This window comes from Labrus bergylta, chromosome 19 (genome assembly GCF_963930695.1).
Source record: "Labrus bergylta chromosome 19, fLabBer1.1, whole genome shotgun sequence".
Taxonomy (NCBI): Eukaryota; Metazoa; Chordata; class Actinopteri; order Labriformes; family Labridae; genus Labrus; species Labrus bergylta.
The window spans coordinates 16,442,844-16,454,928 of NC_089213.1; the positions used below are offsets into that span (position 1 = coordinate 16,442,844).

The following is a 12,085-nucleotide window of genomic DNA, read 5'->3' on the forward strand; positions in this document are numbered from 1 at the left end:
ATGATTATTAAGGACAAAGGAAAAATGAAGAAGAGACCGTCATAAGTGAGATCATTATCTGATAAATAACACTCCTTAAGTCTTTGCTTTGAGTTTCTATTTAGATTCCTATCACCATTTGTCACTTACACAGAAATACACACTAGCACTGAGCAGATTGTGTATTATAGTGTCATCTATAGGTTGAATACAGTTACTGCACATTGAACACATACTGTTGGCAGATTTTTGCTGTACTCTCAAAATGCTGCTTGCCTTAAGCGCTGCCGTTTGTCATTGAGCCCATGTGGATTCCTGTTAAAAAAAAAAAAAAAGAGCACAAGTTGCAGGAAAAAGTCTGAATGAGGTTTTCCCAGCATAAAATAAAAATGGGTCATTTACTCAGCTCTTCATGCACTATGCAATTTCCCCTCAAATTGTAGAGCAGAGAGTAAAAGTTCCCTTCAACTTGAGGACATCTATTTTAAAAGTGTAGGAGCATTCGAGCTGATGCTGACTGCATCCCTGTTCCACAGCTGAACATGACCTTTGCTCCTGAGGCCAATTAACCAACAAGGGGGGCTTTATGTGTGGGGCCTTACTGACCCCTAGTTTCCTTCAAAAAACCCCTGACCCTCTGTGTGTGTTGGGTTTGTACTAGTTTGAGATCTGCAACTCGTTTGATTTAGCAGAATTGTATTCAATAAAATTGTATGAAAGGCATTACTTAAGCACAACATTAATAAGCGCCATAGCCGGCAGAGGTTATCTTAGTTGGGCTGTTTAATCCATGCGTTGTGTTGCAACATGCAAACTTCCAATAACTTTAAACCCATGACCAAACCCTATAAAGAGTTAAAACGACCTGCTGGATTTTATAACAGGACATAATGTCCTGTGTTGAATGTACTGTATTGATTGACCAAACTAAATATGTGTTACTTAATGAGCTTTTAGAAGTGCAAGTGGGCAGATTTTGTTTCCTTTTTCCCCCCCCTATAACTTGTTTAACATATCAGTCTTGCCATTTGATACTTTTTGCTAAGCTAGGTTGCTTTAGCACACAGACATAAGAGTGGTATCAGTTATCCTTATCTCACTCTTCACAATAAAGCAGGTTTTCTTTTTTTTTTTTTTTTTTTTACAAAATGTTGAACTATTCCTTTAAATTTAGGGGCCACAAGATTGGGTAAGAATAAAGATGTCTCAAGAACCTAACCATATACAATTACATTACATTGTTGTGGTGCATTCATATATAAAAACGAGCTTTCATTTCATTATTAGCCTGAAAACACTTGCCCCATCTTCAGCCTCTCAGTAGTATCCTACTCTGACCTCTCTATGATGAAGGAGGATACCAGAAAAAAAAGGTTTTCAGAAAGGATCAACACTTTTAAACATTAGAACTTAACTGGTGCCTTCTCTTGCTTTTCATTTCCTCAGCTGCAGAGGGCGATGTTGCACAAAAGCAGTGTGTGGGAACTCAGACTCGACAGCTGCAGATCAGATGTCTTAGCTCTCCAAATTACTGACTGGCGACTTTGTTTTGTGAGTCATAAAGGCCGACGTTGTCTCTGCTCTTGTTTTACTCGCGTTGCATTGTGTTAGCCTGAGTGTAACATGAGGGTGATTGTGTGTGTGTGTGTGTGTGTGCATGCATGCAGATGTTTTTTTATGCAGCTCTGTACAGACTTCCAAGTCCTTGAGCGTGAGTGTTATCTTCTGTGCCACTCTGGATTCTTTAGATCTGGAGGCATTATGTTCTCTTTGTGTCATTATGTGATTGAGGTTAATTATGTGCATGCAGACAGTTTCTATCAAACTCTCTGCATCAAAGCATTGTCCTCGCAATACACACACACACACACACACTCTATCCTTTACACTGCACTCTCCTTATTCCTTCCCCTTATCGCCCCCTCCACTCACTCCACCCTTTCAACAGGGCAATCGCATGCTCTCTAATTTTTTCCAGATGTACATCCCTTCCTCTTTTCCCTGCTCTTTTCCTTCCATTCTGAACTCTCATAGGGTCGACTGAAACCCTGACAGTTCCACCTTCCCCCTCCCTCTCTCTCTCTCTTTTTTTTTCCTTCCCTCTTTCTCCCCCCCCCAGACTTTTTCAGCAGATTGGTCGCAACGACAAAACATGACCCCGGGAGGTCATGCAAGAGAGGAGAGGTTGGAGCTCTCCCAAAGCAGAAAGGAATGCAAAGGCAAACGCATTTCCCACATTGCATGATGTGCTTGTTTTATTTGCAATCAGCCATTCGGTCCACGGCGCTGTTTGTGTGACACGCTCCTGCTGCTCTGATTTGAATGTGGATATTCAGAGTGATGGTTCGTGGAGAAGTTTCTCTTTGTCTCCCCTTGTTCTTTCCCTCCATCTTTCCCTCCTTTTCTCCTATTCCTGGATTGGAACCACCTGGGGGAGTTGAGCAATTGAGCAGTTAGTACGTGGAGGGTCACAAGCACAGGGACCCAGGAGTTCCTTCCACTCTTGTTCTATAGTTTATATCATTTTCGTGCCTAAAATTGTGGCTGCATTTTCTGTTTGGAAAAACAGTACACTGAACATATTCCATCTCTGCTATCAGCCACATTTCAGTGGAGCTGCAGACACGTTTCACTGAGTGGACAGTCTTTCACCATCTCTGTCTAAGAGCATAAACACACTCACTCATGCACTCACAAATATACTAGTGCACACACACACACACACACACACACACACACACTGTTAATGCACATGAACACGGACTAGATCTGTTATTCCCAGACTTAGCTAAAGTACTTAATGATCCCAGCAGCTGTTGCTCATGTAAACTCTCCTTACACACACATAAAAACACACACACACACACACACACACACACACACACTATCCAACCTCCTCATTGCCTCTTTTCCTTCCTTTTACTTTACTTTACTTTCTTTTCTTTGTCTCTGCACATTTGTTCCTTAAGAAATTAAGAAAAAGTTCAAACGCACCCAAATGCATAATATAGACCCTCACAGGCTTTACAAGATTACCACACACCAACGCAATCTGTTATTAGTTTGACTCATTTCCTATTGATTACAGCTCTGTTGGAGGATCAAACATGTTGTTCATCTTCATTGTGGCGCATCCTTCATGGATTACTGTGATAATCCGCTAGTTTCATGCAGTGTTATGTTACCAGGATGTGTCCCTTGCACATTTTCTCTCTGATGTATGTTAGGCCCACAGGGGGAAAAGAGAGACTTTATGATCCCTGCATACAATACAACACACATGTTTCCACCAGCACAACTCCCTGTAAGGTTGGGCCTTTGTATGAGGCTCATTAGTCCCTTACTCCGCCAGTCCTGCAGGGTATATATTATATACATTCTTATATGTCTACATGTGTAGTATACAAGACAGTGACATCACTTCTATGTACAGTGTCATTTCATAGGTGCATGTTTGCTATTTTCATCAGTGCTGAATCCCTTTTTGTGTACATCTGGCAAGCTCTTAATGCTAAGCTAGACATGCGTCACAATATTTGTTCATTACACTGATACAAGCAGCATCTTAACATCATATGGCTCTACTTGTTTTAATTGAATCATGCTACCATGAACTGCAATGCAACACCATGCTGTAATGTCGAGCAACCAATCTTCTTTCAGTGTCATGTTATGTCAATGTTTTTTAGTTTTTCTGCCACCTCAACGGCTGTCTTTTAGAGGTCATGGATCAGTGCTTAACTTTTCTGAGAACTTAAAGGTCTTCTCTAAAAGAAAAGCTTAACAGATTGGTCTTAACATCAGAAGTTGAAGTTGACAAACAGACTCCACTCTAGGTCCACTTACTTGGAAAGTAAAGAGTGAATACATTGCAACAAAACCATGTCTGCTAATGAAAGTGAAATGATACAGTTACAAGCTTCTCAAATGGGTTCAATGTCCTTGAATGGAGGTCTGTTTAGCATTAAGGCCATTCAATAAACAGGCCCTTTCCACTGATGATCACAGAAAAGCCCATGTGTAAATACATACCATTAGTCGTCAGGTTCAGGGTCGTGGGTTCTGTCCAAAATACCTCCCTTGTTAGCTCATCACTGAAGTCATGGGCCCCCCTGTATAGTGAGCAGCTAGTTGAGATTATTTTGTTGAATTTTAAATCATCTTTTTGTGTCATCACTGCCAGGTGTAGAGCTATGCAACTGCAAATGTCTCTTCTGAAATGTGGTGCAATGCATTATGGGATGGTAGCCTTCACGGACACTGCCTTTCTGTTTCCATAGGGAACTTTTAAGAGCACTTTGGAGTGGATAAAATTAGCATACTCAAAATCCAACCCCTTAATAAAATGGCAGACAATTAAAGTACTGTTTAGTAAATAGGGAGTCATTTTAGACATGAAAACAATCTTTTCTGTTGTTTAATGATATTATTTACATCTGCACTTTTCTTATTATGACAAGAGAAGGTGCCTTTTGTGAAAGGGGCTATTTGGGAGAAAATACATGTACAGCATTTTCTTTTTTAATATAGTATGTATTTGTTTAAATATATTCAGTAGATTCATAAGATTCAATACAGTGAGCCAGATAATGTAAAACCTCAGTTACAGAATACATGCATTTAGCTACATTCCACCTCATTGTATAATGATGCTTACCATCAATTGTGCAAGACTGCCTCCCCAGACAACCACTCTTCCTTGCCGTCACACACCCTAAATCATCTTAACACCTGAAGACTGTGCAGGAGAAATGTAACACCCTCGGACGACCTACTTACGCCACAGCAGCAGCGTCTCATTTACATGCATACACACACAAATTCGCCCTGCACTGACCTGGATCGTCTTTATTTTATGCAGCAACACATACACAAAATTTGGCAGTCCCATGAAAGAGGCAGCTCAGGTGCAGACCTACTATAAAAGCCCTTCTTTCACTCTCCTCCTGATGGATTTAGGTTACTCTCTCGCATACATACTCTGTGTCTCTGTGCAGACTGAAATGTCATATGGCCGGTTGATTGGACAGTGAGAGGCCCGCTGGGAGGGAAAAAGGTGATGAAAGGATGTGCTGGTAAAACAAGTTTGCAGCCCTCATTGTGTGCAGGCACAGAGGCAGACAGCTCTGTTCAAGGTCCTCGATTTTGCTTTTTGTGCCAGTTTCTTTGTAAAACTGGGTCAACTCCAGAACACTTTTCCCCCACAACAATCTGTCTGCTTCAGTTTAACATTGCTCACTTCTATCCACCCCTGATCTCATGCTCTCATTTCTCTCGGATGGCTTTATATATTTAGATAACAAATCGTTCACTCTTATACAGCCAGAAATATAAATCAATTAAAGTTAAACTGGCTATTCCGGCTGCTTCGTTAAAAAGGCCATCTTCGCTGATGACATGTTTTTGTGATTTACCTTCAACTTAGACAGCGACCAGCTGATGGTTATAAAAACACTGGATTGGTCCCAGTGTGTGTGAGGCCATATTGATTGTTTGGTCAATGTGTGTGTTCCTGGGGTTCAGATGAGCAAGCAGAGGTGCAGCGATACTATGGAGAGATTTCTTCCTAGACAGGAAATGACCTCCCAGAGAGAGGGGGCTTCCCCAAGGGTTGTGTTTCTCTCTGCCGCTCATGTACAGACCCTTAGTCATACACAGCTATAATGTCTGCCTATAAAGTCTTCCAACAGATATATGAATGAGACTGAGTCCAATCAGGGAGTGTTTGGAGTCTCTGCTTTGTGCTGAAAGGCACTACAGCTCTGCACAGAAAACCTCTGCTTCCCTTGCTTCTCAAGGGGAAATGCATCTGTATGTGCATGAGTGTGTCTGTGTGACTGTGATTTATGACTGCTTATTCTTCCCTTAGTTGAAAAATACAACTTTTTTTGAAATTCCCATCAAATGTTGCAATTGAGAGTACCAGTCAAATAGGCTACCTCAAAAAGCTAAAAGTAACAACTGGATAAACAAGCTAAAAACCAAGAAGTAATAACTGTTCAAGATAACTCAAAGTAGTTTAGGATAGCATAATGGATAAGAAGCTAAAGTACTTGTTACTTTACTTGTTAATAAGATGAATAAGTTGAAATTGTGAAACTGTTAGACTGTAAGCTGAAAGCAAAGGGTTGAAAGTTGAAACAGTTAGCTAATGCTAGCTAAAATCAAAAAACTTGATAAAAACAGCTCAAAGGAACAGTTAATACACGGGGGCTTATCCACGGTGCGCCCAAAGGGACAATATAGCGTTAAATATGTGATTGATTGGGACTTAAAAAAGCATTAATTTAAGTCCTTAACTTACACAGTTAACTAGTTAATGCTGACAGACCTAGTTTAAAATAAGCCATACACCTTTTTGGTATAAACAAAAGAAGAAGTTAAATATAGCCTAATACATTTTCAGTTTAATTAGCCTAGCTACAAGCAATATTATCCATTTACTTTTTGTATGGTAAAGTTAAAGCCAAAGTTAATGAATAAGCAGTGGAGCGGTTAACAAAAATTTAATTGAATGGTGAATTCAAAAGTAAACTAAATGTAAATTAAATGTTTTGGGTGTTGCCACTCGAAGAAGTCTAGTGCACATGAAGAAAGGGAACATATTTGATGACTCAACTGAGGAAAAAAGAGAAAAGAGAAGTAAATAGGTTACCATTCAGAGCAATGGCTTATTTAGGCATTTTTTTAACATGACATTTGTAGTCATTAAAAGCTTGAGCTCAGTAGGAACCACTGATCTAACATGAAGTTGTGTGCATGTCAATAAGCGTTCTACCACATGCAGGCTACCATACATGCTCAGATGTCTTGGCAGTAACACTTCCTGCTGTACAAACTGGACTGGAACATTAACCTTCATGTACACTGTAGACATTCATTCCTCACTCTGCAAATTTCTGCACACAAACTTCTCATGCTTTCCTCATCCCGCATTTATTTCCCCACTTTCAAGTCAGAGATCTTTCCCTCAGATTTGGCACCTCTCCTCGTCAGACCCAGTCACACACTTCACGAACCAAACTCCTAATCTGCAAATGTGTACCATCTGTGCTCCTTATGGCCCCGGCCAGGCGCGTTAATGAGAGAATGGTAAATTATAGTTGAGCTGCATGAAAATAGTGTACTTCACAGACTGCTGATGTGATGAGTGTCGTTTATGGTCACTGTGTAAGCAATGTTCATGTTTGGTGTCCTCTGGCTTGCAGAATGCATCACGTGGATGTCCGCTGTGCTACAGCTATTTTATGAATAATCATTTTTATAGCTAACAAATGACGATTTGAATCACAGCATTTCGTTCAACTTTATTTCTCTGGGTTGCTCTGCCTGCTCCCCGCTGCGAGGAAATCCGAGACTTTGGAGTAATTCTCTCAGGATTCCGTGGGAAGGAAATCTTCCTGACTGTTTTGTCCATACCAGGGATCTAATCCAGATCTCAGACCCCCGGTGGCTGCGGGGGCGCGCAGGAAACTCGGTCAAAGGCTTTCTCAACCTCCCTCTCTCTCTCACTGTAAAGTCTGGTTGTGTGCGTGTGTGTGTGTGCGCGTGTATGTGTGTGTGCGCGCGCGTGTGATTAGCTGCGTGCATCTCGTGCGTCAAGACTGGTGCACATCTGTTTTTGGCAGGGTCGCAGAGTTGCGGGGGAGGGACTACTTGAGTGTGTGTTAACGTGAGTGAGTGAGTGTGTGTGTGTGTGTGTGTGTGTGTGTGTGTGCACACTCTATGCCTGAACTCTGTTTTCTCTTTTTGCGGAACTCTGTAATTCGCTGCAGATGACCACTTGGGGGGATAGAGGCTTAACTGGGCCAGTACCAGAGCGCACTGCACAAATTAATTTGCGCTTTAGATGATGCTAAGTGATGGAACCGTGTGCTTGATGTGTCTCTCCACTACTCAGAACAACAAGTGGAACATGGACGTGTGGACCTGCAGCGTAAGAGAGGAGAGGGGCGACTTCACCTGAAATACACAAAACGAATGCTGCGTCAGTCCCTGGCTGTGCCAGGCGCACTACGGGGATGGATACCGGCAATTTCCTGGCGGGGATTTTCTTTTTTCTGCTGTCGCTCAATGGCTTTATCTCGTCTTCACCGGCCCCAAGCTTTTGTCCCGACCGCTGTGACTGTCAGCACCCCCACCACCTCATGTGCACCAACCGCGGCTTGCACGCTGTTCCAAAACCTGGCGCGCGGACGTCCGAGGAGGTGCTAATCTTCAGCCTGGGGGGCAACTTCATTAGTAACATCTCTGCCTTCGACTTCACACGGTACAGTAACCTAGTGAGACTGAATTTACAGTTCAATCAACTACAAACCATTCACCTAAAGGCATTTGAGAAGCTCTCCAAGTTGGAAGAGCTCTACTTGGGACATAATCTTTTGTCAAATATGCCCACGGGGACGTTACAGCCCCTCAAGAAGTTAACTATTCTCTATGGGAATAACAATGACATCAACAAAATCACGGCGGAGCTCTTTGCCAACTTGGGCAATCTTGTTAAATTGCGCCTTGATGGCAACTCGATAGAAGTTCTGCAGGACTCCGTTTTTAAAAGTTTGCCCAGTCTACATTATCTCCATCTGGAATTCAACAAACTGCAGCACATTCACAGGAACGCTTTCTGTCAACTCACTAACCTGCGCTTTCTAAACCTGGCGCACAACAAGCAGTCAGCCGTGCGCAATGCTCTCACTTTTTCCCAACTCAAAGCTTTGAAAACTTTGCTGCTGTCTGACAACGAAATTCAATACGTAGGAAATCACGTCTTTCAAAATCTGAAGAAGCTTTCCAAGTTGTCCCTCAGTAACAACAGAATCTCTCGTCTGGACAGCGAAGCTCTGAAGGGGCTGTCTTGCCTCAGAGAGTTTCTGATTGACGGCAACGAGCTAGAGGAAATCCCAGCCGGTCTGCTTGACTCTCTAGAGAGCGTCGAGGAGCTGGACTTTAGCCGCAACCGTATTTCCAATGTGGACTCTTTAGCCTTTTCTCAGCTTACACATCTGAGGGTGCTGAAGCTGAAAAACAACATGCTTACTAGCCTGTCAGGGGACATTTTTTCCCTCAACAACGTGCTTTACGACCTGGATCTCCATGGCAACAACTGGACGTGCGACTGTCGCCTTGAGGAGCTGAAAAGATGGATGACTGCTGCGCACTCCCAGGGCAAATTGTTGACTGTTTTTGTGCAGTGTCATTACCCAACAACTCTGAGGGGGAAATATCTGGACTATGTGAACAGCTCCCAGCTGCAGCCCCTCGGGAACTGGACCCACTTGTGTAAGAGCCAAGCTGGTCCAGAGGAGGGCAGAGAAGGGGGGGTGATGTTGAAGACTGAGGTGAAAGGAAAAGGAATGATAATCAAGCAGAAGGAGAGGGATGAAGGAGGCCAGGGAGTAGAGACAGAAGGTATACATTTGAGACGTGGGAATCGGGATGGGTCTATAATGAGGAAAGAGGAAGCCAAAATGCTACAACAAGGTCGGGAGGAGGCGGGAATCCAGGGAGACCAAGGGGGTCCAGAGGTGGCAGCATCCTCATCTTTACAGGAGAGAAGGAAACCAAAGAAAGAGGCTGCTGGGAAACGTGCAAAGGGAAGACAAAGGTCAAATATAGTGACGACAACTGATCCACCTGTAACTTCTACACCAAGTCCTGCTGGAACCCAAGACGGGAACACCACTGATCCGAACACAGGATTCACCACAGTCCAGTCCAGAGGAAAGTTTGATCTTCTGAGGTCAGACCATGAGGAGGCTCTCCCTGTAATCACAGATCCATGTATCTTCAACCGCCATTTCATCACAAATGTTTCGGTGGATGAGGTGACGTCCAGTACGGTCACCGTCTACTGGACCACAAGGGATCATCATCGCTACACGCCAGGACTCGGGCCCGGCCTGGAAGAAGTCCACTATCGGATTCTATTCGACAGGTTTGGCACTCCAGACCGTTTCCCCCGCTACGTTTACACCCGTGGCACGGCTCGCTCCGTAACCCTGCGAGAGCTGAGCTCAGACGTGACTTACATGGTGTGTGTGGAAGGCGTGGTGGGTGGGTCCGTTTGTCAGGTTGCACCACGTGACCACTGCACAGGCCTGGTCACTCTCCCCGACGAGGGTGTTCTGACCTCAGATCTCCAGCTGGTGACGGTGGCCACACTGGCTGGGAACGCCGTGCTGCTGCTCGTCGTTGGCGGCGTCTGGCTCGGGCGGGGCCTGAAGAGGAGGCTGCAGAGGAGGAAGTCGGCCGTCCACGTGCGCCACATGTACTCCACCAGGCGACCGTTTCGTCCCACCATGGCCACCGCCTCACTGTCCGCTGACTTCACCAGCTATCAAAGCAGTCGACCTGCACGACTAGCACCACTAGAGGAAGGGGACCTCATCGAGTTTCCTTGTGACCGTTTCCTTGACAACAGCAGCATTCGCAGAGACAGTGACATGCAGAGATTCTCTGACTAAAGCCAATACGTTCATAAAATCTATACACTTCAAAACAGGAAGATATTGATATTTTATAGTTAGAATCATGTCCACCTTCCAGATGTATAGTTATATTAAAAATGCCTACTTGTGGCTGTGGACAAACCCAATGCACAATCCCACCATGATTGTGGTGTGTTGTGATTGTGTTGTGGTTATTTTTTGACCACAAAAGACCTTTTTCAGTGACAAGAAAAAACAGCTGAGCTCATCAGTGCCTTTTCAGACACCAGAGGAAGCCCAATCCCTCTGACTTCCTCTTGCTTTCTTTGTCCCTTTCCGCTTTCATTTCCTTGCACCTGCAAATGTCTCTGAACATCTTATTTGTTTTTGAATGCAAGTATGTGTGTATGAAAGATTCATCACTGATTTCAACTATGGTGCTATATTTGAGTTCACAGACATCATATTGTCTGATTTTTTGTTGTTGTACAGTTTGTAATGATGGCTGCTGGTTGGCAGGGGGAAAAAAAACACTTGTTTTGTATCACATCTGTAAGTCTTTTATACTTTTCATAAAATGTTGCATTACATGAAGAAGTAAAATCCCCAACAATGTGACTAATTTGTCATTTGAGTGTTTATGGATCGTATACGCTGTCATACGCACATGCTAAATGGTAAATGGACTTGAGCTTGTATATTGCTTTTCTAGTCTTCTGACTACTCAAATAGTTTTTACACCACAGGTAGATCGCAAAGGCTGCTATGTTTAGTGTCCATCAGTACACATTCACACAACTAGGGGTTAAGCGTCTTGCCCAAGGACACATTGACATGTGGCTAAAGGAGCTAGGGGATTGAACCCCCATGGTTGAGAGACGACCAACTCTACCACTGAGCCACAGCTGCCCCAAAGCAGTAAGCTCTCTCTGGCTCCATTGGCTCTTTTATGTGAGCCAATGTTAATTTATAGCGGGAGACTATTTCTGGAGATAATGGGAACTAATAAATGTTTTCTTGTTGATAATTTATCTAAAAAAAAAAAGAAGGAATTAATTTGCAATGATTGCTTGCATTAACCTCTAGAGGTTCAGGTTGGGTTTTTCTTTTATGATATAGTTATTTTATGACTTGTCAGAGTAGGCCAGCAAAGGCCTGCTGCCCTGAAATATCATGTATTTTTTCTTGGTTAAAATATGGAGAAATCAACGTTTTTTTTTCTTCTTCCTCCTCAGCCGATCCTCAGTGCATTAAAGTGAGGCCTATGCAGTGTGAGAGGCTGGTGAAGATAAAAGGGTGTTAGAGAAGTAAGAGAGTATGAATGTGCATCAATTCTTTTGCCTGCGTGTCATGATGAGGTCTGGCAATAGTTAAGCAGTCCCCTTGTTTGAGTAGACAGGGTGGAGTGTCTCCCACACCAAATCACAAACACATGCATACACGCACGCACACAAAATATTTTCATATCAACAGATAGTCAAAAAATCAGATGGGAACACTCTTCACATAAATAAAAAAAACATGTCAACGTTTTGAGTTGTTTACATTAAGTATTCTTAGTGCACACTTCCCTTTACTAATTGTATATCAAACTAGCCAAATTAAAAGTGTAATTAAAAAACAAGAGGCCATACAAACTGTGTTTTTGTGTACAAAAAATAAAGAAATATATATTTGTT

At 43.0% G+C, this 12,085-nt stretch overlaps 1 protein-coding gene across 1 annotated transcript; it reads left to right on the forward strand.

The window, feature by feature from the left end:
- The first annotated feature begins 7,666 nt into the window (after positions 1–7,666).
- tril (TLR4 interactor with leucine-rich repeats) lies at positions 7,667–12,082 on the forward strand. The gene has a single exon (XM_020641817.3). The coding sequence runs from the start codon at positions 8,001–8,003 to the stop codon at positions 10,440–10,442; it is 2,442 nt and encodes an 813-aa protein (XP_020497473.2). The 5' UTR covers positions 7,667–8,000; the 3' UTR covers positions 10,443–12,082.
- The last annotated feature ends 3 nt before the right edge of the window (positions 12,083–12,085 follow it).

Bases quoted from the DNA above. Each gene is read 5' to 3' on its own strand.
- tril (XM_020641817.3), top strand. From the start codon at position 8,001: ATGGATACCGGCAATTTCCTGGCGGGGATTTTCTTTTTTCTGCTGTCG.